General features: G+C 43.9%; 1 protein-coding gene across 1 annotated transcript in view; it reads right to left on the bottom strand.

Moving 5' to 3' along the window:
• LOC124545925 (alpha-crystallin B chain-like) overlaps positions 1 to 24,833 on the bottom strand; it is a 68,775-nt gene that overhangs the window by 14,458 nt on the left and 29,484 nt on the right. The window contains exon 2 of the mRNA XM_047124885.1: positions 17,564 to 17,785. Within this exon, the coding sequence (XP_046980841.1) occupies positions 17,564 to 17,785 (222 nt within the window). The remainder of the gene's footprint in view (positions 1 to 17,563; positions 17,786 to 24,833) is intronic.

Raw genomic sequence — 24,833 nt, 5'->3', positions numbered from 1 at the left:
TTAATTTTATAAGCAAAATCGGTATTTTTTTACGTTCGACTGCAGGGTACAATTCACATCTCATTATTTTGTAACATCCAACGAAGTGTACCGCCACCGATTACAAATGATCAGACTGCAGAGGCGTACACATGTTCACCCTGCGTAAAATTGGGATACGTCCACACAACCATGTCAGGACATCTACAAACTGTAGACATTGGGTATTTTTTATCCTAGTAAGAAGTTATTAGTTAGTTGACAGTGTGTCAACTGCACTTAGCATCCTGGAACATGAGCGTTTCCCCTCCCCGTACCAACAAAGTGTGAACCCCCGACGACGTATTTTATTGATCAACACTTCCGTACCCCGTTGACAGCTCTGCAAACATACCTATAGAGACTACGCATTCGTATTACCAATCACGAAGACTCGATTTCAACTGCTTGTACGTTATTTTCGACAGTGCTACAGCCCTGCAAAGTAGCGAAAAACTTTTCAAAAAACGATTCTGTAGGGGATGTAGGAACATTCAAATTCATCCTCCTAAAGAGCACAACGTCTCTGATGAAAGTTTTATTATCGATATTTCGTAATAGTATGGTCTAGATTATCCAGCAAAAATGATAAATCAGGGCATCCTCTTGCTCCTATCACACCTCATATTATACTTTTAGAGGTCAACGATGACGGTACATAATCACCCCAATTCTGGTATTTTGTGTGCTGGATGTCCGTCGGATGGAGGGAGCCAGTCCTTCCTGAGTATTATTCATATGTAAAGTACAGAATAGCATATTAGTCGGAAGGTAAAGCACAGTACTCGAACGCACCCAGTCATTCACAATCATATATTCTACAGATGCAGTGCATCTGATCTACACTACTGACCATTAAAATTGCTACACCAAGAAGAAATGCAGATAATAAACGGGTATTCATTGGACAAATATATTATACTAGAAGTGACATGTGATTACATTTTTACGCAATTTGGGTTCATAGATCCTGAGAAATCAGTACCCAGAACAACCACCTCTGGCCGTAATAACGGCCTTGGTACGCCTAGGCATTGAGTCAAACAGAGCTTGGATGGCGTGTACAGGTACAGCTGCCCATGCAGCTTCAACACGATACCACAGTTCATCAAGAGTAGTGACTGGCGTATTGTGACGAGCCAGTTGCTCGGCCACCGTTGACCAGACGTTTTCAATTGGTGAGGGATCAGGAGAATGTGCTGGCCAGGGCAGCAGTCGAACATTTTCTGGATCCAGAGAGGCCCGTACAGGACCTACAACATGCGGTCGTGCATTATCCTGCTGAAATGTAGGGTTTCGCAGGGATCGAATGAAGGGTAGAGCCATCTGAAATGTAACGTTCACTGTTCAAAGTGCCGTCAATGCAAACAAGAGGTCACCAAGACGTGTAACCAATGGCACCCCATACCGTCACGCCGGGTGATACGCCAGTATGGCGATGACGAATACACGCTTCCAATGTGCGTTCACCGCGATGTCGCCAAACACGGATGCGACCATCACGATGCTGTAAACAGAACCTGGATTCATCCGAAAAAATGACGTTTTGCTATTCCATCACCCAGATTTATCGTTGAGTACGCCATCGCAGGCGCTCCTCTCTGTGATGCAGCGTCAAGGGTAACGGCAGCCATGGTCTCCGAACTGATAGTCCATGCTGCTGCAAACGTCGTCGAACTGTTCGTGCAGATGGTTGTTGTGTCGCAAACGTTCCCATCTGTTGACTCAGGGATCGAGATGTGGCTGCACGATCCGTTACAGCCATACAGATAAGATGCCTGTCATCTTGGCTGCTAGTGATACGAGGCCGTTGGGATCCAGCACGGCGTTCCGTATTACCCTCCCGAACCCACCGATTCCGTATTCTGCTAACAGTCATTGAATCTCGACTAATGTGAGCAGCAATATCGCGATACGATAAACCGCAATCGCGATAGGCTACAATCCGACCTCTATCAAAGTCGGAAACGTGATGGTCCGCATTTCTCCTCCTGACACGAGGCATCACAACAACGTTTCACCAGGCAACGCCGGTGAACTGCTGTTTGTGTATGAGAAATCGGTTGGAAACTTTCCTCATGTCAGCACGTTGTAGGTATCGCCACCGGCGCCAACCTTGTGTGATTGCTCTGAAGAGCTAATCGTTTGCATATCACAGCATCTTCTTCGTCTCGGTTAAATTTCGCGTCTGTAGCACGTCATCTTCGTGGTGCAGCAATTTTAATGGCCAGTAGTGTATTTTCCATGCGTCTATGCGAGTGTCATGGATGGCTCCCATAAACCTCACTCAGTCCTCTCGCTCGTGGATCCACCTTCGAACGGACGTACTGGATTGTGGATTATCCTCTAGACACTGTGCTGGATATAATTCGAAGTGTATCCACCAGCGGGGTGAATGGGTCTGGTTTATTGGAACAATCCGCAACACACGCACGGATGATGATGATATTGATGTTTGATTCGTGCGGCGCTCAACTGTGCTGTCATCAGCGTAGTACAAAGTCCCAATTTTTACACAGTCCAGTTTTTGCACAGTTCAATCTAGCCACTATCACGAATGAAGACGCATGGTCATAGATATACATAAAATACAGCAAATGCATTGCACCTGTAGAAAATTTGGTTGTGAGTGACGGTGTATTCGAGTACAGTACTGTACCATCTGACTGATGTGCTGTTCTGTACCATACAAAAGAATAATACTCACGAAGGTCTGTCTCCCTCCATCCAACAGACGTCTAGCACATAAAATACAAGAATGTGCCATCATCATGGATCTTTAAGAGTATAAGAGGAGGTGTGATAGGCGCAGCAGGGTGCCTTGGTTTGTTGTTATTACAGGAGAATCTAGACAATTCTGTCACGAAATATCGGTAATATAACTTCCACAAAGATGTTATGCTCTTTAGCAGGAAGAATTTAAATGTGCTATCTTTCCCTACAGAATCATTTTGTGAAGAGTTTTTTGCTTCTTGCAAGGTTGTAGCACTGTCGAAACTAACGTAGAAGCAGTTGAAATCGAGATTTTCCGATTGGTAATACACATGCATAAGTCTCTATAGGTATGTATCTAGATCTGTCAGCACAGGATGGTTGCCGTTCGAATGCATAACTTGCTAACCGTTCATCTACAAAATATGTAGTCGGGGGAGAGCACTCTGTAGGTACGGACAAGGAAAACTCTCACATTCCAGGATGCTAAGTGCAGTCGACACACTGTCAACTAACGAATAACTTATTACTAGGATAAAAAGATCCACAGTTTGTAGACGTCCTGACGTGGTCGTGGGGACGTATTAGAGGTGGAAGGTGTAAAAAAAGGTAGCAAAGCTCATCTGGTAAGCAACAGGGGGGCATACACTTAAGGGAAAAAAATATCAAAGGAGCAGCAGAAATCAACTCTGTACGCATGTCAGCTCCCTGTTGCAGATCCCTACACAGTAGACTGGAAGTCAGATGAATGTGTATAACTATGACAGACACTGAGTTTCCATCAAGTGCATCGCCGCCTGAGTCTGCAGACAAGCTCTCTGATGTGTCGTAGCAGTACACTGCTTTGTTTCCATACGTCGAGTTTCCAGTCTGCACCTCACATTGAGTCTCATTTAGGTACGAGGCGAGTTTTACAACAATTTTCATGATCTTCCTATCCAAAATGCATGCATATGGATCTTCGCGAAGAGGCGAAGTCTTAGGATTTTTTAGTAGGCTGGTGTATATGACATGCAAATATCCTCATATAAAATCAAACAACGCAGGGGTATGCCAGTAATATGACCGTATACATATGGAAAAGAATCAAAAAACTAGAAAAATGACAAAATCGATCAAATCAAGGAAAACCTGGTGTAATTACACAAATTGATGGGAAATACGTAAAATTGAGGGAAGAAAAATCGCGAAAAAACTTGCAAAATTAGGTAAATTAATTGAGAATACACAAAATTAGAGAAACAGTAGCATGAAATGCGAGGAATTGAGGTGGGTTGGGTGTACCCAAACACTGAACATCGAGAAAAGCTTAAAATTTATGCTCTGGCCGCATTCAGTTTTAACCCTCCCCCTTCCTATACGTGAGTTTTCGTAACATTTGGTTCAGCGATGGCGACATTAAATATTACACAGAGACGCTATATTAAAGCAGGAAAAACATATGTATCCCAATCCATAACTGTGTTCTCACACGTGCAGTCGAATATAGATATTACCGAATTACGGTTGATTTTCACAATAAATGTTATCCTGTAAGTATTAAGGAGAAGAATCAACGTGTTTACTAAATTCAAGCCATTTCCTAGAGCTTTCTGTAGGAGAGTCGGCGGATGCCACATGTATCACCTTTAACAGTGTGAGAGTAGTCTACTCGAGAGACATGCTGTTAGGACGGAATTGCTATATTATCCTGCACATGAGAAAAACTACCTAATATCAGATCAGGACTTCTGTGTGCAAGAGGACTGCTACCAGAGCTGTGGTGATGCTACTGTAAACAGAAATAAGACTTTTACATCTACTATGGCTATTCATTGTGGTGCTTACTCCCTCTTAAGTAGTTACTGCTTCTTTGTGGGTATTTTCGTGCAGCAGAGGGTGGGTGGTACCTCAATGTATCAACTATCGAAAATATTCATGTCAGTTTTTCCTCGGGCTATTTCCTAGTGGGACGCAGAGCGTCCACCAAAACCAATACTATTACTACAAATGATAAGTACGACTGACATACAAAGTGTTATTGAGGGTATGTACGTTTCTGACTTTAAATTAGGCATAAATACATTCATTTCCTAAGAGACAGAACAGCAGTCTCCTGACTTTGTCCTAGTTGGTTTGTAAGCAGCTCGAGCGGCGGATATACACTGATGATGCTTTTTGAGGACTCCAGAATAGTGTAGAAGGAAGTAGTCTTATTATTTTAAAGTTTGTCGCCGTAGTTATTAGGGTAGGAAACTTGTGGGCTAGTTTTATGTCTGATGTTGGACGAATATATTCTGCATCAGAGTATTCAGAGCGTTACATTCCCATGACTAACGCTAGGTAACCATACGGTTTTAACAATTCAATATTTTTAGGTGCAGAACCACATAATCATAGGAGGGTGTGTTTATGTTCCATATGTGTATAATGTGTCTTCTTTAGGACATGTCCCAAGGAACAGACACCATAATGGATCATGACAGCCGTGAAGAATGAAATTTCATTGAATTACAAACATCATCTGTGTACGAGAGGTTGATAGAAATTAATTGGCAGAGTCGAAAATGTGTGCCAAACTGGGATTCAAACCCAGGATCTGCTTTCTAGGCAGGCGCTCTAACCCCTAAGTCACTAAGGACACAGGAATTAGCATGGCTGCGCTGACTTATCCCAAGCATGCCCCCTATCCCCAGCAGACAGATATTTGCAACTTACTCCACATACTACGAAAGTAGTGCTCCCTCCCCATCAGTGTCAATGTTTGTGGCAGGGCCTATTCCCGCATGAGTTAGACCATATGTGTGCATTCACACAGAAATGATCCTTGCCTTGTGATCGCCATAAGTATATGTGTATGGAGTCTGCGCAGGCGCGCCAATTCCTGTGTCATCGGTGGCTTAAGGGCGCCGGCACGGTAGTTCAGCGTGTTCGGTCAGAGGGTTAGCTGCCCTCTGTAATAAAAAAAACTGAGTTAATCGATCAACAACGAACTTGAAGGGGTGTCTTACGACGTCCGCCCCGAGCAGATGCAACGAATAAAAGCAAACAAAATGAGATTGAAAAAAAAAAGGGGGGTTAGAGCGCCAGCCTAGCAAGTGGGAAAGCCCAGGTTCGAATCCCAGTCAGCTACACATTTTCAACTCTGCCAATTAGTTTCTATCAACCTCCCGCACACAGCTGATGTTTGTAATTCAATGAAATTTCATTCTTCACGGCTGTCATGATCCATCATCGTGTCTGTTCCTTGGGACATGTCCGAAAGAAAGGACACCATTCACATATAATTATGGCGATCACAAGCCAAGGATCATTTCTGTGTGGATGCACACATACGCTGGAACTCATGTGGGAATAGGCCTTGCCGCGAGCTTTGTGCTTAACGAGCAGAAAGCACTACTTTCATAGTGTGTGGAGTAAGCTGAGAACGTGGGTCTGCTCGGGGGCGTGCTTGGCGTAACTCCGCGCAGCCTCACTAATTCCTGTGACCTCGATCCCTTAGCGATTAGAGTGCCTGCATATAAGCAGGAGATCCTGGGTTCAAATTCCGGTTGGGCACAAATTTTCAGTTCTCCCCGTCAATTTCTATCAACGTCCCGTACACGGCTAATGTTTGTAATTCAATGAAACTCATGTTCTATGATCGTCTCTCTCATGCCAGTACCTTCCATGTACTGACTCCAGACAGTGGAATAATGCTTCAGAATTAATAGCATGGTTGATTTACGTGTAATGTTTCAAACTCCATCTGTCTGGAGCTCCATCTTGCATCAGCCACACATTTGGTTTTAATCGTCTGTTATATTACCGCAACACTCTCGTGCACTAATAAGAGGTGGCACCCTTTTTGACACGCATGCATCTGGAGAGATCTTGTGCATTTGGGTTGGTGCCGTGGATAAGGTTGCTGTTGTAGGGAGGATTGGTCAAGATAATATGGGAGGGCACTGTCAATCTCTGACTTTATCCTACCAATGCGAGAATACTCTGCGACAGCCATCCATATAGTGAAAAATGGCCAGTGGTGTTAGTAAATTCTGCACTGTGATTGATGCACTTGAAATATGTAGATAACCTAATTGCATCGGTATAGGATGCTGTCTGGTATACTTTGGTCTATATGGCAGAATGGATGTACTGCACAGTGTATTTGCCACCTAGTATATGGTGTCTACAAAGTAGCGGAGGGGTGATTTAACAATGATACCGAATTTGAGAAGCAAACTGCTGTTTCATTGGCTGGTGTTCAAATTACGGACCAACAGGTAAAATTGCTAAAACTGATCGCGCTATCAACTGTGGTGAGCATTACAGTACATTGTCCCATATCAATGGTGTCTCTCCTGTACCATCCGTCCACTGGTATGCTGTTGATTACCACATAATGATTTATTGACACTACGTGGTTGAGATGGAGAGAGCCTTTGTGGAACACTGGATATCTGTTACTCGTCGCTGTGGAGCATAGGATTAAATGTAGTGATCATCACCTTCAGACAGTTGTTGGAAGTGTCCTCAATACTACAGACTTGTACTATTTCCATATGCTGCATTGCCCTCCACATGTTTTTTCTTTTCATCAATAAGATAACAGTACCTCTTTTTATTTCTGACACCTCGCGTGTGTTGTGAACAGCATCTTCCAGCGAAGGCCAACACCAGGACAGTAATCATGTACTTGATTGCAAAATGAAGAAACAACGCTCTTCGAAAGAGAACACCAAGACATCCACTACCCCATCAATGTGGAAGATGAGATTAACTGTATCACCTTTGGATAGCTGTTGGAAACGCTCTACAATGCCGCAAACTCTTCCAGTTTTCATATGTTGAGATGTCTTTCACAGTTTTGTCACTGAGAAACATCGCCACTATGTTTTACTTCTACCAACGTGTATATTGTGGGAGCCGCATAGTTTACACCATGCGATGTTCAGCTTTCTGTGAGAGCCAATGGATCGAAAAGTGCTCATGTTGGTCTAGCACCTGACACAGACCTCGAAGTGAAGGTAGAAATACAAAGGGGGTGGCAGTGTACAAATCTCTAGTCGTACACTGCTTGCATGAGTTACAGCCGAAAAAACAATGTATTAAACTGCTTATGAAGGAACAATGCAGGAACCCTCTCTTGTGATTAACAGAATTATAGCCCATTGTGGAACCTGGGAATGATAGTGCTTTTTCCTGACATGTGAGTAGATTGCGTGAAACAGGCTGTGATGATCAAAATGCTTATAAAACTAGAACGCAAGAATCTGCTGTGTGATAGAAAATTTACAGAGATGTCGTTATATGTGAGTTACGGATCAAAAATGTCAAATTTAACCAGGTAGATCATATTTGATAGTATCAGAAGAGAAAGACATCGTAAAATCTTATAGAAGGTTCAAATGTAAGACAGGCTCTCAGGATTTGTTTCATAAACGGCAGTGCAATACAGCACAGCATTGGTAAAATGGAACCTGCCATAGTTTACAAAACAGCAACATCCTCTTGAATTATAGCTTCTTGTTGTCCAGCATAAAATGATCGTGTTTTTTCCGACATGTGACCAAATGGTGTGAAAGATTGTATTCTCTAACGTTATTTGATGTGCCTGAAATGTCTGAAATACACACGTGCAGGACAGTTCATTAACTGACACTGATCTAAACATGAGAGATGCTCTCAGGTCGTGTAATTTCTCCACCAAGCTGAAAGGAATTGCTTAACATAGAAGAGTTTTTTTCAGTGTTTAAATTCTCTCTATTTCTTACGCCGATTACGGTTTCGAAAAAATGCATTCTGCAGTGACTTACAGTTTTCGCAGCAAAATAGTGGAAGTTTTTTTACCAATTTTACGGTGGGTGGGCATGTATATGCCTCTGCAGTCTAATCATTTGTAATCGGTGGCGGTGCACTTCGTTGGATGTCGCAAAATAATGACATGCGAATTGTATCCTGCAGTTGAATGTAAAAATTATACCGATTTTGCTCATAAAATTAAAAGACAATGTACTGCTCCTATTTTCGTGGAAAGAGGACATCATTATCATCACGACTGTGTTTTCCTTTTTAAAGAGGGTTCGATTATACAAATACATTTGTTACAGTCAATATCTCCATATGCAGAACGGCGGCCACTTGCATCGGGTAGCGTGGGGGACGGTCCAGTGTGTGTGTGTGTGTGTGTGTGTGTGTGTGGGTGGGTGGGTGGGTGGTCGCTCTAGTCAGCTGTGCTCCAGTCAGGGCGCAGCATGTGGTCCCAGGCGGTGCCGCTAAATCTCACTTTTGTAATAGCGAAGAGCTGATGCCTGAACTGTCACCTCAAGGAGACAGCAAGCTCGTCTGTCAGGGGGATGGCTGCAGGCTGCAAGCAGGGCATGGTGGTAGTAGTGGATGTTTGAAAAAGCCTGTGTCCTCCATATGTCGAAGAAGGGAGGGAGGGATGGGGAGGAATTAAAGGATGTAAGAGGGTCTCAAATTTTGGCAGTTTGTGATCTATCTTGAGGAGAATGCATGTTCAGCTACTGCTGCCTCTGCAGTCTTTTGGGACAACGATTTTTCTCAGCACATGTGTTGCATTATGACCTGTTCATTACAAGTGCTGGTTATTTTTTCACTACAATTTCAGAGCATAAACAGAACAGTGATACATTTTCCATCAGTTTTGGTAGCATGTATTGGCTTCAATTATCTGGCTGCATGGTGATAGGCGAGCAGGCATCTGTAGCAAACTCTGATGTCAAACAGTAATAGACACAGTCCTCAGCTATATGCTTACAGGTAATACACTTATTAAACTCCTCTCCGTCCAACAGCAGCATTCCATCAGTTAAATATATTTTCCGCCAAAAAAAAAAAAAAAAAAAAAAATAAAGATAGTACCTTACACCCAAACATTTTTCCTGCCAACTCGTAGGTGAAGGCTACAGTTTGAGTACGTCTGCTACTAGTTTCGAGTCGTGTTGTGAAATTTCTCCCAGCAGGATAACACCAGATGTATGGTGTCATCAATTTTTTAGGTGTATTGCGGCTGTAGGCAGTCCTTGTGTACCGTTGTGCAAACAGTTGTGTAAATAGGCCCAATCATTGTGACTAACTACGTAAATAGGACCTATCTCTATTTCAGTTTCTCAACCAAAATAAATAAAGTACGCTAACCTAACCTTTCTTTCCTGCATCTGGACAGTTTCCATGTGTCGGTGAAAATGGAGGGGGGGGGGTGCACTTGGGCTTTCCATCTAGATATACCATGGTCCGAGACCCATAAAGGGCACCACCATTTTTACTTTCCAGCAAGTGCCCAGGTGGAGGGTAGGGGTGGGACTGTGCTGACACAGTCCTGGGACAAATAAATTCCCAACAACTTTTGAAATTTCCGCCTAAATTAGAAATTCCCACCAATAGGCAGGTGGAGGAGGGGAAGATGTTGGGAGGTGGGGGCGGGGATCCACATGCCAGCTGAGGAAAACACATGACGTCATTTGGGGGTGAGGGTGAGGGTGGGGTGTGGGTGAAGGGAAGTTAATTGATGAAGTTAATTAATCTGCATATCAATTTTATATCAATTTGATATCAAAATTGTGCCAGCACCTTACCCCCCCCCCCCCCCCCCCACTATTGGTGATAATTTGGCTTTAGGAATGGTAAAGCTACCATTGGAATCAAGACTGAAGAAAAATCAAGACTGATGAAAAGTTTTCATGATGTGGAAAATGTTTACAAGACTGTGAAATGGTGCAAGATGTTCGAAATTCTAAGTAAAATAGGAGTAATCTGAAAAAAAGATGGGTAATATACAATATGTCCAAGAACCAAGAGGGGACAATGAGACTGGAAGACAAAGAAAGAAGAGCTCGGATTAAAAAGAGTGGAAGAAAAAATGGCAAATGGCTCTAAGCAGTATGGGACTTAACATCTGAAGTCATCAGTCCCCTAGAGTTACAACTACTTAAACCTACTAATCTAAGGACATCACGCACATCCATGCCCGAGGCAGGATTCGAACCTCCGACCGTAGCAATAGCGCGATTCCGGACTGAAGCGCCTAGAACCGCTCGGCCACAGTGGCCGACCTGAGTGGAAGACAGTGATACATTCTTTCGCCCCTACTGTTCAATCTATACATCGAAGAAGCGATGGCGGCAAAAAAGAATGTTTCGAGATTTTGAATAAAATTCTGGGTGAAACGAAATCAGTGATAAGATTCGCTTATGACATTGCTCTCCTCAGTAAAAGTGAAGAAGGATTACAGGATCTGTTGAATGGAAAGGACAGTCTAATGAAAAAAGAATGTGGATAGAGAGTAAACTAGAGGCAGACAAGGTAAAAGAAAGTAGCTGAAATGAGAATAGCAAGAAACTTAATATCGAACTGGCGGTCACGAAGTAGACAAGGATATGGACTTCTGCTACCTTGGAAAAAATAACACAAGACAGTCTCCTAATATAATGTCCAACCTCTTTTTGCCCAGCGTAGTGCCGCAACTCGACGGTGCATGGACTCAACATATCGTTGGAAGTCCCATGCAGAAATATTGAGCCATGCTGCCTCTATAGCTGTCCATAATTGCAAAAGTGTTGCCGGAGCAGGAATCTGTGCACAAATTGACCTCTCGATTATGTCCCCCGAGAGGATTCATGTCGGGCGACCTGGGTGGCCAAATGATTCACTCGAATTGCCCAGAATGTTCTTCTAACCAATCGTGAACAACTGTGGCCTGGACAGATGGCGCAATTTCACCACAAAAATCCTATCGTTGTTAGGGAACATGAAGTCCATGAATGGCTGAGAATGTTCTCGAAACAGCTGGACCAGAGGATCCAGTCCATTCCATGTAAACACAGCCCACACCATTATGGAGCTACCACCCATTTGCACACCGTCTTGTTGACAACTTGGGTGCATGACTTCGTGGAGTGTGCGCAACACACGAACCTTACCTTTAGCTCTTACCAACTAAAATCGGGACTCATCTACGATGTCATGGTCTTCCAGTCGTCTAAGGTCCAACTGATATGGTTACAAGCCCAGGTTGGCGGTACGGGCGATGTCGTGCTGTTAGAAAGGCATTCACATCAGTCATCTGCTGCCATAGCTCATTAACACTAGATTTCGCCGCACTGTCCTGGCAGATACATTCGTTGTGCGTTCCACATTGATTACTGCGGCTATTTCACGCAGTGCTCCTTTTCAGTTAGCACTTAAAACTCTACGTAAACACCGCTGCTCTCGATCGTTAAGTGAAGGCCGCCGGCGACTGCGTGGTGAGAGGCAGTACCTGAAATTTTGTACTCTCAGCACGTTCTTGACACTGTGGATCATGGAATATTGAATTCCCTAACGATTACCGAGATAGCATGTACAATACGGGCAACTTCAAGTATCATTCCACGTTCAAAATCTGTTAATTTCCTATCATTCCGCTTTCAAAGTCTGTTAATTCCCGTCTTGCGGCCATAATCACATCGGAAACCTTTTCACATGAATCACCCGGATACTAAAGACAGCACCGCCAATGCAGTGTCCTTTCATACCTTGTGTACGCGATACTAACGCCATTTGTATATGTTCATATCTTATATTTTGTGACCTCAGTGTAATTTGATGTGGACTCTGACCACAATCTATTGGTTATGAACTGTAGATTAAAACTGAAGAAACTGCAAAAAGGTGGGAATTTAAGGAGATCGGATCTGGATCAGTTTGGATTCCGTAGAAATGTTGGAACACGTGAGGCAATACTGAACCTACGACTTATCTTAGAAGAAAGATTAAGGAAATGCAAACCTACGTTTCTAGCATTTGTAGACTTAGAGAAAGCTTTTGACAATGTTGACTGGAATACTCTCTTTCAAATTCTAAAGGTGGTAGGGGTAAAACACAGGGAGCGAAAGGCTATTTACTATTTGCACAGAAACCAGATGGCAGTTATAAGAGTCAAGGGACACGAAAGCGAAGCAGTGGTTGGGAAGGGAGTGAAACAGGGTTGTAGCCTCTCCCTGATGCTATTCAATCTGTATATTGAGCAAGCAGTAAAGGAAACAAAAGAAAAATTCGGAGTAGGTATTAAAATCCATGGAGAAGAAATTAAAAGTTTAAGGTTCACCCGAAGACATTGTAATTCTGTCAGAGACAGCAAAGGACTTGGAAGAGCAGTTGAATGGAATGGACAGTGTCTTGAAAGGAGGTTATAAGATGAACACCAACAAAAATAAAACGAGGATAATGCAATGTAGTCGAATTAAGTCAGGTGATGCTGAGGGAATTAGATTAGGAAATGAGATACTTAAAGTAGTAAAGGAGTTTTGATATTTGGAAAGCAAAATAACTGATGATGGTCGAAGTAGAGAGGATATAAAATGTAGACTGGCAATGGCAAGGAAAGCGTTTCTGAAGAAGAGAAATTTGTTAACATCGAGTATAGATTTAAGTATCAGGAAGTCGTTTCTGAAAGTATTTGTATGGAGTGTAGCCATGTATGGAAGTGAAACATGGACGATAAATAGTTTAGACAAGAAGAGAATACAAGCTTTCGAAATGTAGTGCTACAGAAGAATGCTGAAGATTAGATGGGTAGATCATATAACTAATGAGGAGGTATTGTACTGAATAGGATTGGGGAGAAGAGAAGTTTGTGGCACAACTTGACTAGAAGAAGGGATCGGTTGGTAGGACATGTTTTGAGGCATCAAGGGATCACCAATTTAGTATTGGAGGGCAGCGTGGAGGGTAAAAATCGTAGAGGGAGACCAAGAAATGAATACACTAAGCAGATTCAGAAAGATGTAGCTTGCAGTAGGTACTGGGAGATGAAGAAGCTTGCACAGGATAGAGTATCATGGAGAGCTGCATCAAACCAGTCTCAGGACTGAAGACCACAACAACAACAACAGTGTAATTTGAGTAATAAATTTCTCAGACCATGCATTTACAGCAGGTGGTGCATCATGGACTGTAGGATAACAGTAACAGAAAAGAATCAAAGGGTTTGAGACGTTGTGCTATAGAAGAATCTGGAAAATTAGGTGGGCTGATAAGATAGGGAACGAGGAGGTTCTCCGCAGAATCGGCAAAGAAAGAAACATAATAAGGAAAATCGGCGAAGAAAGAAACATACGGCAAACACTGGCAAGAAGAAGGGATGGGATGATTGGATATGTGTTAAGCGTTGAGAGAAAAACCTCCTTGGTTCTAGAGCGAACTGCAGAGCTTAATAAACTGTAGGGGAAGAAGAGAGTGGAATACATCCAGCAAAAAATTGAGGACGTAGATTGCAAGTGCTAGTCTGAAGTGAAGAGGTTGATGCAGGAGAGGAATTCGCAGTAGGCTGCATCAAACCAATCAGAAGACTGATGAGTAATAAAAACAAACCATCACGTATGGTGCTGCTGTCGTATGACGATGCTATCTAATCTCAGTCTCAAGAGGCCTTGGAGGCCCAATGGTACTGGCCGACCGCCGTGTCATTCTCAGCTCATAGTCGCCAGTGGATGTATATATGGCTGGCCGTTGGCAGTTTACGAGACCAGAGCATCTATGTCTCAATAAAGCAGCTCCTCAACTGGCGTCAAGAGGGCTGAGTACAGCCCGCTTGCCAACAGCGGTCGGCAGACCTGGACTGTAACCCATCCAAGTCCGAGCCAAGCCGGACAGCACTTAGCTTCGGTGATCTGATGGAATTGGTGCTACCACTGTGGCAAGGCTGTTGGCTATGTATGATGAAGACAAAGACTATTTAGCAATGTTCGTTCTCCTCGGAGGCTCCACACATAGATAGACCTATGGGAAGCTGCACACAGAACCAGGACTCATCTGAGAAAGCAGCTTGATGCCACTCCTGTGTGCCTCTCTCTGCTTCCACGTCAAGGGAAGCGAAAAAAATTGTTGCCGCGATGACACTCGACAGTGCACCACCTGAAGTTGTCTTACAGTCCATATGTCTTGCTGGAAACAAGCCCACTTCCTGATCCAAGGTATGTGATGAGCCCGTACAATTCCTCGTCTACAGGTGAACAGTATGTCTTCGCTCTCTAGTGCTACTCACATGGGTTCGTTGAGAACCGGTATGGTGCAGAGTACAGATTTCCTGCACTAACGGATTCCACATTTGCATGACAGTCCTGAGGAACCAATTAATTCGAGCAGCAATATCCCAGAACAGTAAACTGCAGTTACAGTAGGTCACGAACTTACTGATGTCGAATGGCGACTCATGTTGGGGTACATTCCTACTTCTTAGACGAGGCATAAGACGATTTCTCAGAAACAACCCACATTAAAATACTGCATTGGTGTACAAAACTGAAGAACGAAAGTAACTTCCTCATGATGTGTCAATGCTAAGAAATATAGTTTGTTGAAACTTGGACCATACACAGAAAGAACTGCTATAGTATAATACAGAAGGTAACTGAAGGAAATACGCAGTGAGACGAACAGATATGTCACTTTTATTCTAAAGACGATGACTGAACTGAAGACGCCGCGGTTTATGATGGTCCTGTGGACATTACAGGAGGTGGGACATACTGTGCAATGTGTTCGTGAAAGCTGGCCACAAGCTTCTGAGGAGTTGTTGTGGCAGGGCGTCCCACTTCTCCACCAGTGCCGTCGACAGTTGCTGGAGGGTCGTTGCTGCACGTGGACATGCTGCAGTATATCTCCCAAACGCATGCCACACGTGCTCATTGGGATTCAAATCGGAGCAACTTGGAGGCCAGTCTGTTCAGTCAACATCCTACCATTCCACCTGTGCTGTGCGATGCAGTTTCGCGTTGTCGTACATAAAAATGAAGTCAGGGCCGAATTCGCCACTGAAAAAGATACATGTAGAGAAGAAGTACAGTGTCACAGTAACGTTGACCAGTGATTGTACCTTGTTCAAAGATTTCCGTTGGTTCAAAGAGAATAGTTGGGTCTCATGCTCTTCGCGCATGAGAGCAAATATAATCTGTTTAGTATTTTCAGACGTGCCTAATATGGCGAGACGGGGGAACACGTAAAGCACCCAGCAACATTGTCGATCATGCTCGCTTTGGTGGTCCACATATTGTGGTGTGGGGAGGTATAACGTCCCAAAGGAGTACTGACCTCCAACTGTTCGAACACGATACGGTAGACTCAGCGTTCAACGTTATTTTGATACCGCACTCCTTTCCCATGTGCCTCTTTTCAGGGGTCCATTTGGACTGGACTTCATTTTTATGGATGACGATTCGTGACCGCATTTAAGAGATCAGGTGGACGAGCCAATGGACAGGAGTGGACTGGTATGCCAGTTCCCCTGAAGGGAAAACCATCGAACATATCTGGGATGCGCTGGGGGACATGTTGTAGCATGTCCACACGCACCAGCGACCGTCCAGCACTTGTCAACGGCGGAGGAATGGAACGCCCTACCGCAACAACTCCCACCACCCTCGTGGCCAGCATGGGAGCGCCGTGCAGAGGATACACTGTTGTCCGTGTTGATCACTCACCCTCTCAGGAACCACATCCCATCTTTTGTAATGTCCAGGGGACCATCTTGAATCACGGTGTCTCCAGCGTAATTCTTGTGTTTGAATGAACACGTTGTTTCTGTTCGTCTCATAGCATATTTCTTACAGTCGCCCTTTGTACTGCTCTATAGCTCTTCTTTCTATTTACCGTACAAGTTTCATCGAGCTATGTCACTTGGCAATGACACATCATGCAAACTTTACTTTCTTTAACTTTTCCACGCCAGCGTCTTTCTGATGGAGAGTCCCGACTTGTAATCTCCTCTTATACAGTATGATTTTGCTGAAGGGGGACAAACTGTTGAGATGGTAATGGGCAAGAAAGGTTTTATGGAAATATGACTGGAGTGGGGTCCCAAGGGAGGCATATCCACTTGAAGGTGGAGATAAAAGATCTTTGGCAAGCCAAGTTTCAACGATTGAAAGGCCACACGGGAACACATCAGACAAATGGAAATGTTCTGTCAGTACTCGTGTTTTAGCTCTGCGCTCAAGAAGGCACTGAGTTCCAGCACCAACATGTAGTAGCCATATTACCATATTACCCTTTGAACTACTGAAGGCACATCTTCCAGCAGGGAAGCAGTGCCACCTGTAGGAAGAGCAGACACGTCTCACCTATGAGGCGTTCTGGATTGATGACTGGTCCCACGTGGCAATCACCAATAATCCCCGCCCACACATTGAGACTGAACCAGTGCTGATGGTTTGCTGCCACCATAGTAGCATGGGGGTTATCTGTAGCCCACAGGCCAGTATGGTGAAGTTTGACAATATCGACCCTCGTAAAGACAGCCTCATCTGTGCATAGGATTAGACAGAAATCCCAGCGGCATGCTGGCCTCTGCGGTACATCGTCGCCACGGAGCCAGGTCCCTAGGTACTAAGGCCTGCACACCCCATAATGATACAGAGTGTCACCTGTCATAAGGAATGAATGTTCAACACAGGCGTCCGTCTCACGCCATGCCGGTGGTCTGTCTGCCTGGTCCTGACAAGGTCACTGATGTCTACTTTCGAGAGGATATGTCTCCCTTGGAACACACTTCAGGCAACATGTCCCGCAGTTTCACCCACTTAGTAAAATCACTCCGCATGTGGAATGCAGATGCTGTTACTCCTACCTTCTTTCTGCAGTTGCTGTGAAATGCTAAGCATTTGTATATCCAAGTGTGTAGTAAATGTAACGCCATACTGACATTTGTTGCACGCCGCCTTCATGGTGCTGCAGTTTCAGTGGCTAGTATCCCACAAGGAATCTCACCCTTAAGGGCATCACAATGTAATTCGTGAATTTCTATCTTTGTAACAAATAGGATTTTGTGAAAAATTAACTCGAGATTAAAAAGTTCAGCAGCCTGTTTGCTTACCTTCTTTGGAGCAGTGATTGTGAGGATTCCGTCTGAGGAGAGTTCGGTCCTCACTTTATCAGAATCCACGTTATCCGGCAACGCGTACTTGCGCTTCAGGCTGCGTGAGATGTAGCCGTGCTCATCTTGACGTTCATCGTGCTCCGCCTCAACCACCACGTCGTTGCCAACCACTTTCACTTTCACATCCCCTTCCTTGAAATGTTTGACGTCCAAGGTAACCTTTAAGCAATTTGAATTAAGTAAACTCTGTCAGAAGAATGAAACAGGGAGCATGATGTCATTAACGTGTATGCTTTGTTTTAAACAAGATATTTTACAAATATTGAAGTAGGCTGAGAAAGAACAGGAAAAAAATACTGTGGAAGTTACTGAATGCCATGCATCAACGAACATACATTCTAATGAGGAAGACCTACACATTCAGGTGACGAAAATCACGAGATACCGATAGACACATGTACAGATGCCGGTAGTACCACGTACACAAGGAATAAGGAGACAGAGCATTGACAGAGCTGTTATTTGTACTCAGGCGATTCATGTGAAACGGTGTCCGACGTGATTATGTTCGTACGAAGGGAATTCATAGACTTTCGATGCAGAATGGTAGCTGGAGCTAGATGCATGGGACATTCCATTTCGGTACCCATTAGGGAATTCAATATTCCTAGATCCACAGTGTCAAGAGTGTGCCGAGAATACCAAATTTCAGCCATTACTCCAACCGTGCACAACGCAGTAGCCGATGTCCTTCACTTAACGACCGAGAGCAGTGGCCTTTGCGCACAGTTGTTGACAGATAAGCAACACTGCGTGAACTACATGCAGGAATCAATGTGGTACGTACGACGAACGTATCCTTTAGAACAGTGAGGCGAAATTTGGCGTTAATTGGGTATGGCAGCTGATGACCGTCGTTAGTGCCTTTACTAACAGCATGACATCGCCTGTAGCACCTCTCCCAGGTTCGTGACTATATTGGTTGTCGCTAGTCAGTTGGAGAAACGTGCCCTGGACAGATGAGTCCCGATTTCAGTTGCGGTTCGAGGTTGGCGAAACCCCACGAAGCCATGGACCAAACAGTCAACAAGGCACTGCACTAGCTGGAGGTGACTCCATAATGGTGTGGCTGTGTTTACATGGTATGGACTGCATCCTCTAGGCCAAGTGCAGCGACCGTTGTCTGGAAATGGTTGTGTTCAACTACTTTGAGACCATTTGCAGTCATTCACCAACTTCATTTTTCTGGATGACGTGGCAGAAGGAGGTGTTAGGAGGTATCTTATGACATGGTGTCAGGAAGTATCCTATGACTTTTGTCACCTCAGTATATGAGGAGCTGCAGAAACGCTAACTGACAGCAAATCCCACTACAGGATGATAATGGGAGATTTCAGTGTGACTGTAACGCCAAAACTAAACTACTGTTTTTCTGTGCGAAGCGTTGCATAAGATATTAGAAACGACAAAGATCATACCTTAGTGTAAGTTACCGAGGCGAATGATACGTAATTCCTAACAGGTTCTTCTAGAAAAAATTGGCAAGGATTAAACAGAAAAAGAAACGAAATCCAATGTATTTTTATAAATGCAAAGCTCATTATTGTCTACGTGGTACAGAATTAATTTATTTAGTCAATCGTTTTCGGCTTACATCGGCCATCATCAGACGTTCAATGACTACAGTCGTCAACTAAGGTGCAATATTCGTGAACTACACTGAAAGATGTTGTTCATCAAGAGTGAGACACGAACACAGAGTAAATGTAATCTTTGACAATGCAGTCATAATTCAACTAAAAAATTAAAACTTAAAACAGTAAAAAATATACATCATTAACGCTGAACTCGAAAAACAGTCCTCATTCAGCGTGTTCGGAAATTCCCGTTACAAACTTCGTGACTTGTAGAGGCGAGTGATTGCATAATATTTTGAATAGGAACGCATGTCTGGAAACGTACCGTTTCCCTTCTGCGACGGTTTCATTTCAGATACGTAACTGGTCCACGCCTGCTTAGGTAAAGAGAAAAGCATCAGAGCTGCTTGTCCTGGTATGCAATAGGGTGGATAGGATGTCGTCTACAACGCAGAGAGTCACCTCGAGTCACGTAACGTCAGCCTTCTTGCGAGAGCTGTTCAGTGCCCGTGCGTCTCCGATACAGTGAACATAGATCGATATACTTTGTAATGTAGCAACTACATTACATAGTACTGTATAAATATACCCACTCTATTTTGCATTTTTACACTACTGGCCATTAAAATTGCTACACCACGAACATGACGTGCTACAGACGCGAAATTTAACCGACAGGAAGAAGATGCTGTGATATGCAAATGATTAGCTTTTCAGAGCATTCACACGAGGTTGGCGCCGGTGGCGACATCTACAACGTGCTGACATGAGGAAATTTTGCAACCGATTTCTCATACACAAACAGCAGTTGACCGGCGTTGCCTGGTGAAACGTTGTTGTGATGCCTCGTGTAAGGAGGAGAAATGCGTACCATCAAGTTTCCGACTTTGATAACGGTCGGATTGTAGACTTTCGCGATTGCGGTTTATCGTTTCGCGACATTGCTGCTCGCGTTGGTCGAGATCCTACGACTGTTAGCAGAATATGGAATCGGTGGGTTCAGGAGGGTAATAAGGAACGCCGTGCTGGATCCCAACGGCCTCGTATCACTAGCAGTCGAGATGACAGGCATCTTATCCGCATGGCTGTAACGGATCGTGCAGCCACGTCTCGATCCCTGAGTCAACAGACGGGGACGTTTGCAAGACAACAACCATCTGCACGAACAGTTCGACGACATTTGCAGCAGCATGGACCATTGGTTACACGTCTCGGTCACCTCTTGTTCGCATTGACAGCACTTTGAACAGTGGACGTTACATTTCAGATGTGTAACGACCCGTGGCTCTACCCTTCATTCGATCCCTGCGAAACCCTACATTTCAGTAGGATAATGCACGACCGCATGCTGCAGATCCTGTACGGGCCTTTCTGGATACAGAAAACGTTCGACTGCTGTCCTGGCCAGCACATTCTCCAGACCTCTCACCAATTGAAAACGTCTGGTCAATGGTGACTGAGCAACTGGCTCGTCACAATACGCCAGTCACTACTCTTGATGAACTGTGGTATCGTGTTGAATCTGCATGGGCAGCTGTACCTGTACACGCCATGCAAGCTCTGTTTGACTCAATGCCTAGGCGTATCGAGGCCGTCATTACGGCCAGAGGTTGTTGTTCTAAGTGCTGATTTCTCAGGATCTATGCACCCAAATTGCGTGAAAATGTAATCACGTATCAGTTATAGTATTACCGGTATATATTTGTCCAATGAATACCCGTTTATCATCTGCATTTCTTCTTGGTGTAGCAGTTTTAATGGCCAGTAGTGTATTTAAAGGCCTCAACAGTAATTTTAATGATAATAATAAAGCAAGGGCTTCGCCCAAATTTAAACCAAAGTAATTCACGCTTCCCCTAAGGCGACATTAATTAATAAGTTTTCATTATTAATCAAAGTAAATGTAAATGTCAGTACGCAGAAGGCAATGGGCAGGCATACGTCGAGCGATCGGTATAGAAGGCTCTGAGTCATCTCGAGCAGAGAGGCGCACTGGTTGATGCGGCCGGATGTAGACGTGAGTGTCAGTTGGGCGGGAAAATGATAGTTTTCTAGTACCTTCTAGAACAATTTCAGCGCAATAATACCGTTCCAGTATCAGAAAGCGCGCCGCGCTTGATTGTGAATACTGAGGGGAACATCGCCGCCCCCCCCCCCCCCCCCTCCTGTAGAACTTCAATGGCGGTATTGCCAGATATCGGCGTCGAGAGAAAATAGTCCCACTTGTTCTTAACCCTTCAGGTTAAGAAAAATATATTTTTAAATATAATCTAAAGCACGGAATTGAGGAGAGGGCTTAAGAAAACGATGTCCTCTCTTAAATGCTATTTTCTTTCGTTAGTTTATAAAATGAGCAAAGACTGACTGCTCATCGGCGCGGAGGTACGAATAAAGTGGTGGGGAGCGCTATCTTGGCGGTGGTGTTTTCGCTCTGGAGAGTCGCTCTGGGTCCTCCAGGATGGACAGACTTGTATCTACATCTACAAATATACTCCGCTAGCCACCAAGTGGTGTGTGGCGGAGGGCACAATTCGCGCCAAAGTAATATTCCCCCCCCCCCCCCCCCCCCCTCTGTTCCACTCGCGAGGGAAAAACGACTGTCTGAACGCCTCAGTACGAACTCTTATTTCCCTTATCTTTGAATGATGATCATTACGCGATTTGAAAGTTGGTGGTAATAATATATGCTCTAAATCCTCGGTGAAGGTTGGATTTCGGAATTTAGTGAGCAGCCCCTTCTGTTTAGCGCGTCGTTTGTCTGCAAGTGTGTCCCATTTCAAACTTTCTATGAGATTTGTAAGGCTCTCGCGATGGCTAAATGTATCAGTCACGAATCTTGCCGCTCTTCTTTTGTTCTTCTCAGTCTCTTGAATCAGACCCAACTGGCAAGGGTCCCATACAGACGAACCATACTCTAACACTGGACGAACTAACCTATTGCAAGCTATTTCCTTTGTTGAAGGACTGCATCGCTTCGGGATTCTACCAATAAACCGCAATCTAGAGTTCGCCTTACCCGCTACTAATCTGATCATTCCATTTGAGATCATTTCGAGTAGTCACACCCAGATACTTGACTGATGTTACCGCTTCCAAAGACTGATAATTTATTTTGTACTCTTACATTAATGGGGATTTTCGCCTTTTTATACGCAGTAGGTTACACTTACTAATATTGAGAGATAACTGCCAGTCATTACACCACGCATTTATTTTCTGCAGATCCTCATGGATTTGTTCACAACTTTCGTGTGATACTACTTTCCTGTAGACTACTGCATCATCGGCAAACAGTCTAAGGCCGCCGTCAATACCATCAACCAGATCGTTTATGTAAATCGTAAAAAGCAGAGGACCTATTACGCTGCCCTGGGGGACACCTGAAGTTACTTTTGTTTCTGTTGAAGTTACCCCGTTCAGGACCGCTCCGATGAAATGCTAACTTTATTTGATCAGTAAGAACTTTTACAATACAAATGGCTTTCCAGGCACTGCTCCGAGAGTCTGGAACAGCAGCTGAGTAGCGGTAGGTAATTCCGCAAATTAATACGCCAGTAAAAGCGTACGCGAGGCAGTGAATTTGATTGTGTGATACGAAGTCTCATTATAACTGTGATGAACTATATAACAACGGTGGAACCGCGTATCGCAATCAAGATGCAGTCTCATCGTCATGGGTAAGTGATTTCTTGCGTGGCTCGGCGCTGGTGTGAATTTCCGATAAGTCTTCAAGATTTTCTTGTACACAAGATGGCCGAAGAGTCGAGTGCAGTTAAACGAATCTAAATTCATAATGTAATGTGGTAAGCTTCAGGCGAGTTGAGTTTTTATTGTTGTTGCATCATTAGAAGTCTCGCGTGGCAGTGCAAAATTAATTTTTTAACTCTGAGTGAAACCAGTGTCTAATTCTATGTACATAAAGAGCAGACCGATTGTTTTAGATGGCGCTAACGTATATTATGTTGTTCTGAAGGATGGAGCTGATTCGTTGTGAAGATAATTTATTAACATAGATGAGTCATGTGTTATCATAAGGCGCGTAAGGGAAGATGTTAGCCTAATACTCTGTCATTTGTGTGCTCTCTGGTCAACTACAGGTGCCAAACATTACTGTAATAGCAATCCCTTGCAGTAGTAACATGTGCTTTATCAGAGGAATTATACGAGGGTTGTCCAGAAAGTAAGTTCCGATCAGTCGCTAAATGGAAACCAAAGTGTAATACCGGCCAAAAGCCGTCGGCACACGGACCGTGCATCCGAACGTTGAGCGTTGAGCGTGCCGAGTTTCTGACGTCACAGCGTGGAGTAGCACGTTCGGGAGTCTTTCCGAAAGTGCAGAGCAATATCTGGCATGTCGGATATTCTGAGCGTGCGTCTGAGCGTTGACCAATGAGATGGCACAACGCCACCTACGTTACACGCACGGCGTCTCCCTTCAGTACAGGGTTGTGAGCCGCCATATTGGCATTCACCTCAAGCTTATGTGCATATATGCCGTTTCTGAGCACCAGCAAATTCAGAATCACTGGAAAACCCGTTGTTAACTGTGTGATTCGTTCCAATAAAATAGCGAGAAACATCATATTCGTGGCAAAAGAATTATTGTAACTTGCGTATTATGAGAGTAGGCTATTTGAAGACAGCGACGCACGGAATATCCACCCAAAACGCATTGTTTTGGGTCCAATTTGTTATAAGTAAATTTCAATTAATAACATGTCAACGGTAAGGTTTTCTGCAGCGGGTAACATACTTTCATTTCTTGCATTCTATGTGTTGTTGGTTTAGCGTAATGAGTAGCGTCACTGTTTTGTATTGATTTGTTAGTTGGGGCGGAAGTTATGTGTCATGACGCTTATCAATTTTATTTCCAAACATACGCGTTTTTATTAGGTTCTGATACTTTATTATGAGTTTAATATAAGTATATACTATAATATTTGATGTTATGTAAATATAAGTTCACCTTTTTTTGAGGAGTGAGTTTGTTCGATTGGCTTAATCTACAGGACAGCTTGAGCTACTTGTATAAAGATATTTTGTTCCTTTTTCTTTTGAGCTTCATAATTTACATGTTGTAAAGATTCAGCTACTAGGTAGGAATTGTGATCAAGTAAGAATGACCGTAGGGTTTTACTAAAATATGAGAAAGATATAACAGTGTTTATCTTATGTGGAGAACTATTGCAAATTTCTGTCGCACTATTTGTAATGGAATTTGTATAAGCCTTTGTCCTTATTGATTGGACGTGGTACTTCCCTTTTTTATTTAAAACATATACATCGATATTGAAGTTTTTATTTGTGTATATTACATATAGTACAATGTGACTAGGATATGAACAATGGAGGAAATGGGCGTTTTAATAGAGCTAACGTGGGAATTTTACGCGCACCCGTTTAGTAAACAATGTGATTTACGAACTAGAAACGTCCCAAAACTGCCGCTGGGGTGCGTTGCGATCGCGTATACCACGTTGTGGCCCACGTACCGTATGCACAAGTCGCATCGTTCCTGAGCGTTCAGCAGCACGTTGAACTTGGCACGTTCGACAGCACGGTCCGTGTGCCGACGGCTTAAGGCTGCAGCCTGCCGGAGCCGGCGCCTCTCCTAGCCTCAAGTGGTGGGC

Source organism: Schistocerca americana, chromosome 8 (genome assembly GCF_021461395.2).
Source record: "Schistocerca americana isolate TAMUIC-IGC-003095 chromosome 8, iqSchAmer2.1, whole genome shotgun sequence".
Taxonomy (NCBI): domain Eukaryota; kingdom Metazoa; phylum Arthropoda; class Insecta; order Orthoptera; family Acrididae; genus Schistocerca; species Schistocerca americana.
The sequence above is the reverse complement of the archived record's forward strand: the minus strand, read 5'-3'. Positions and strand labels throughout refer to the sequence as shown.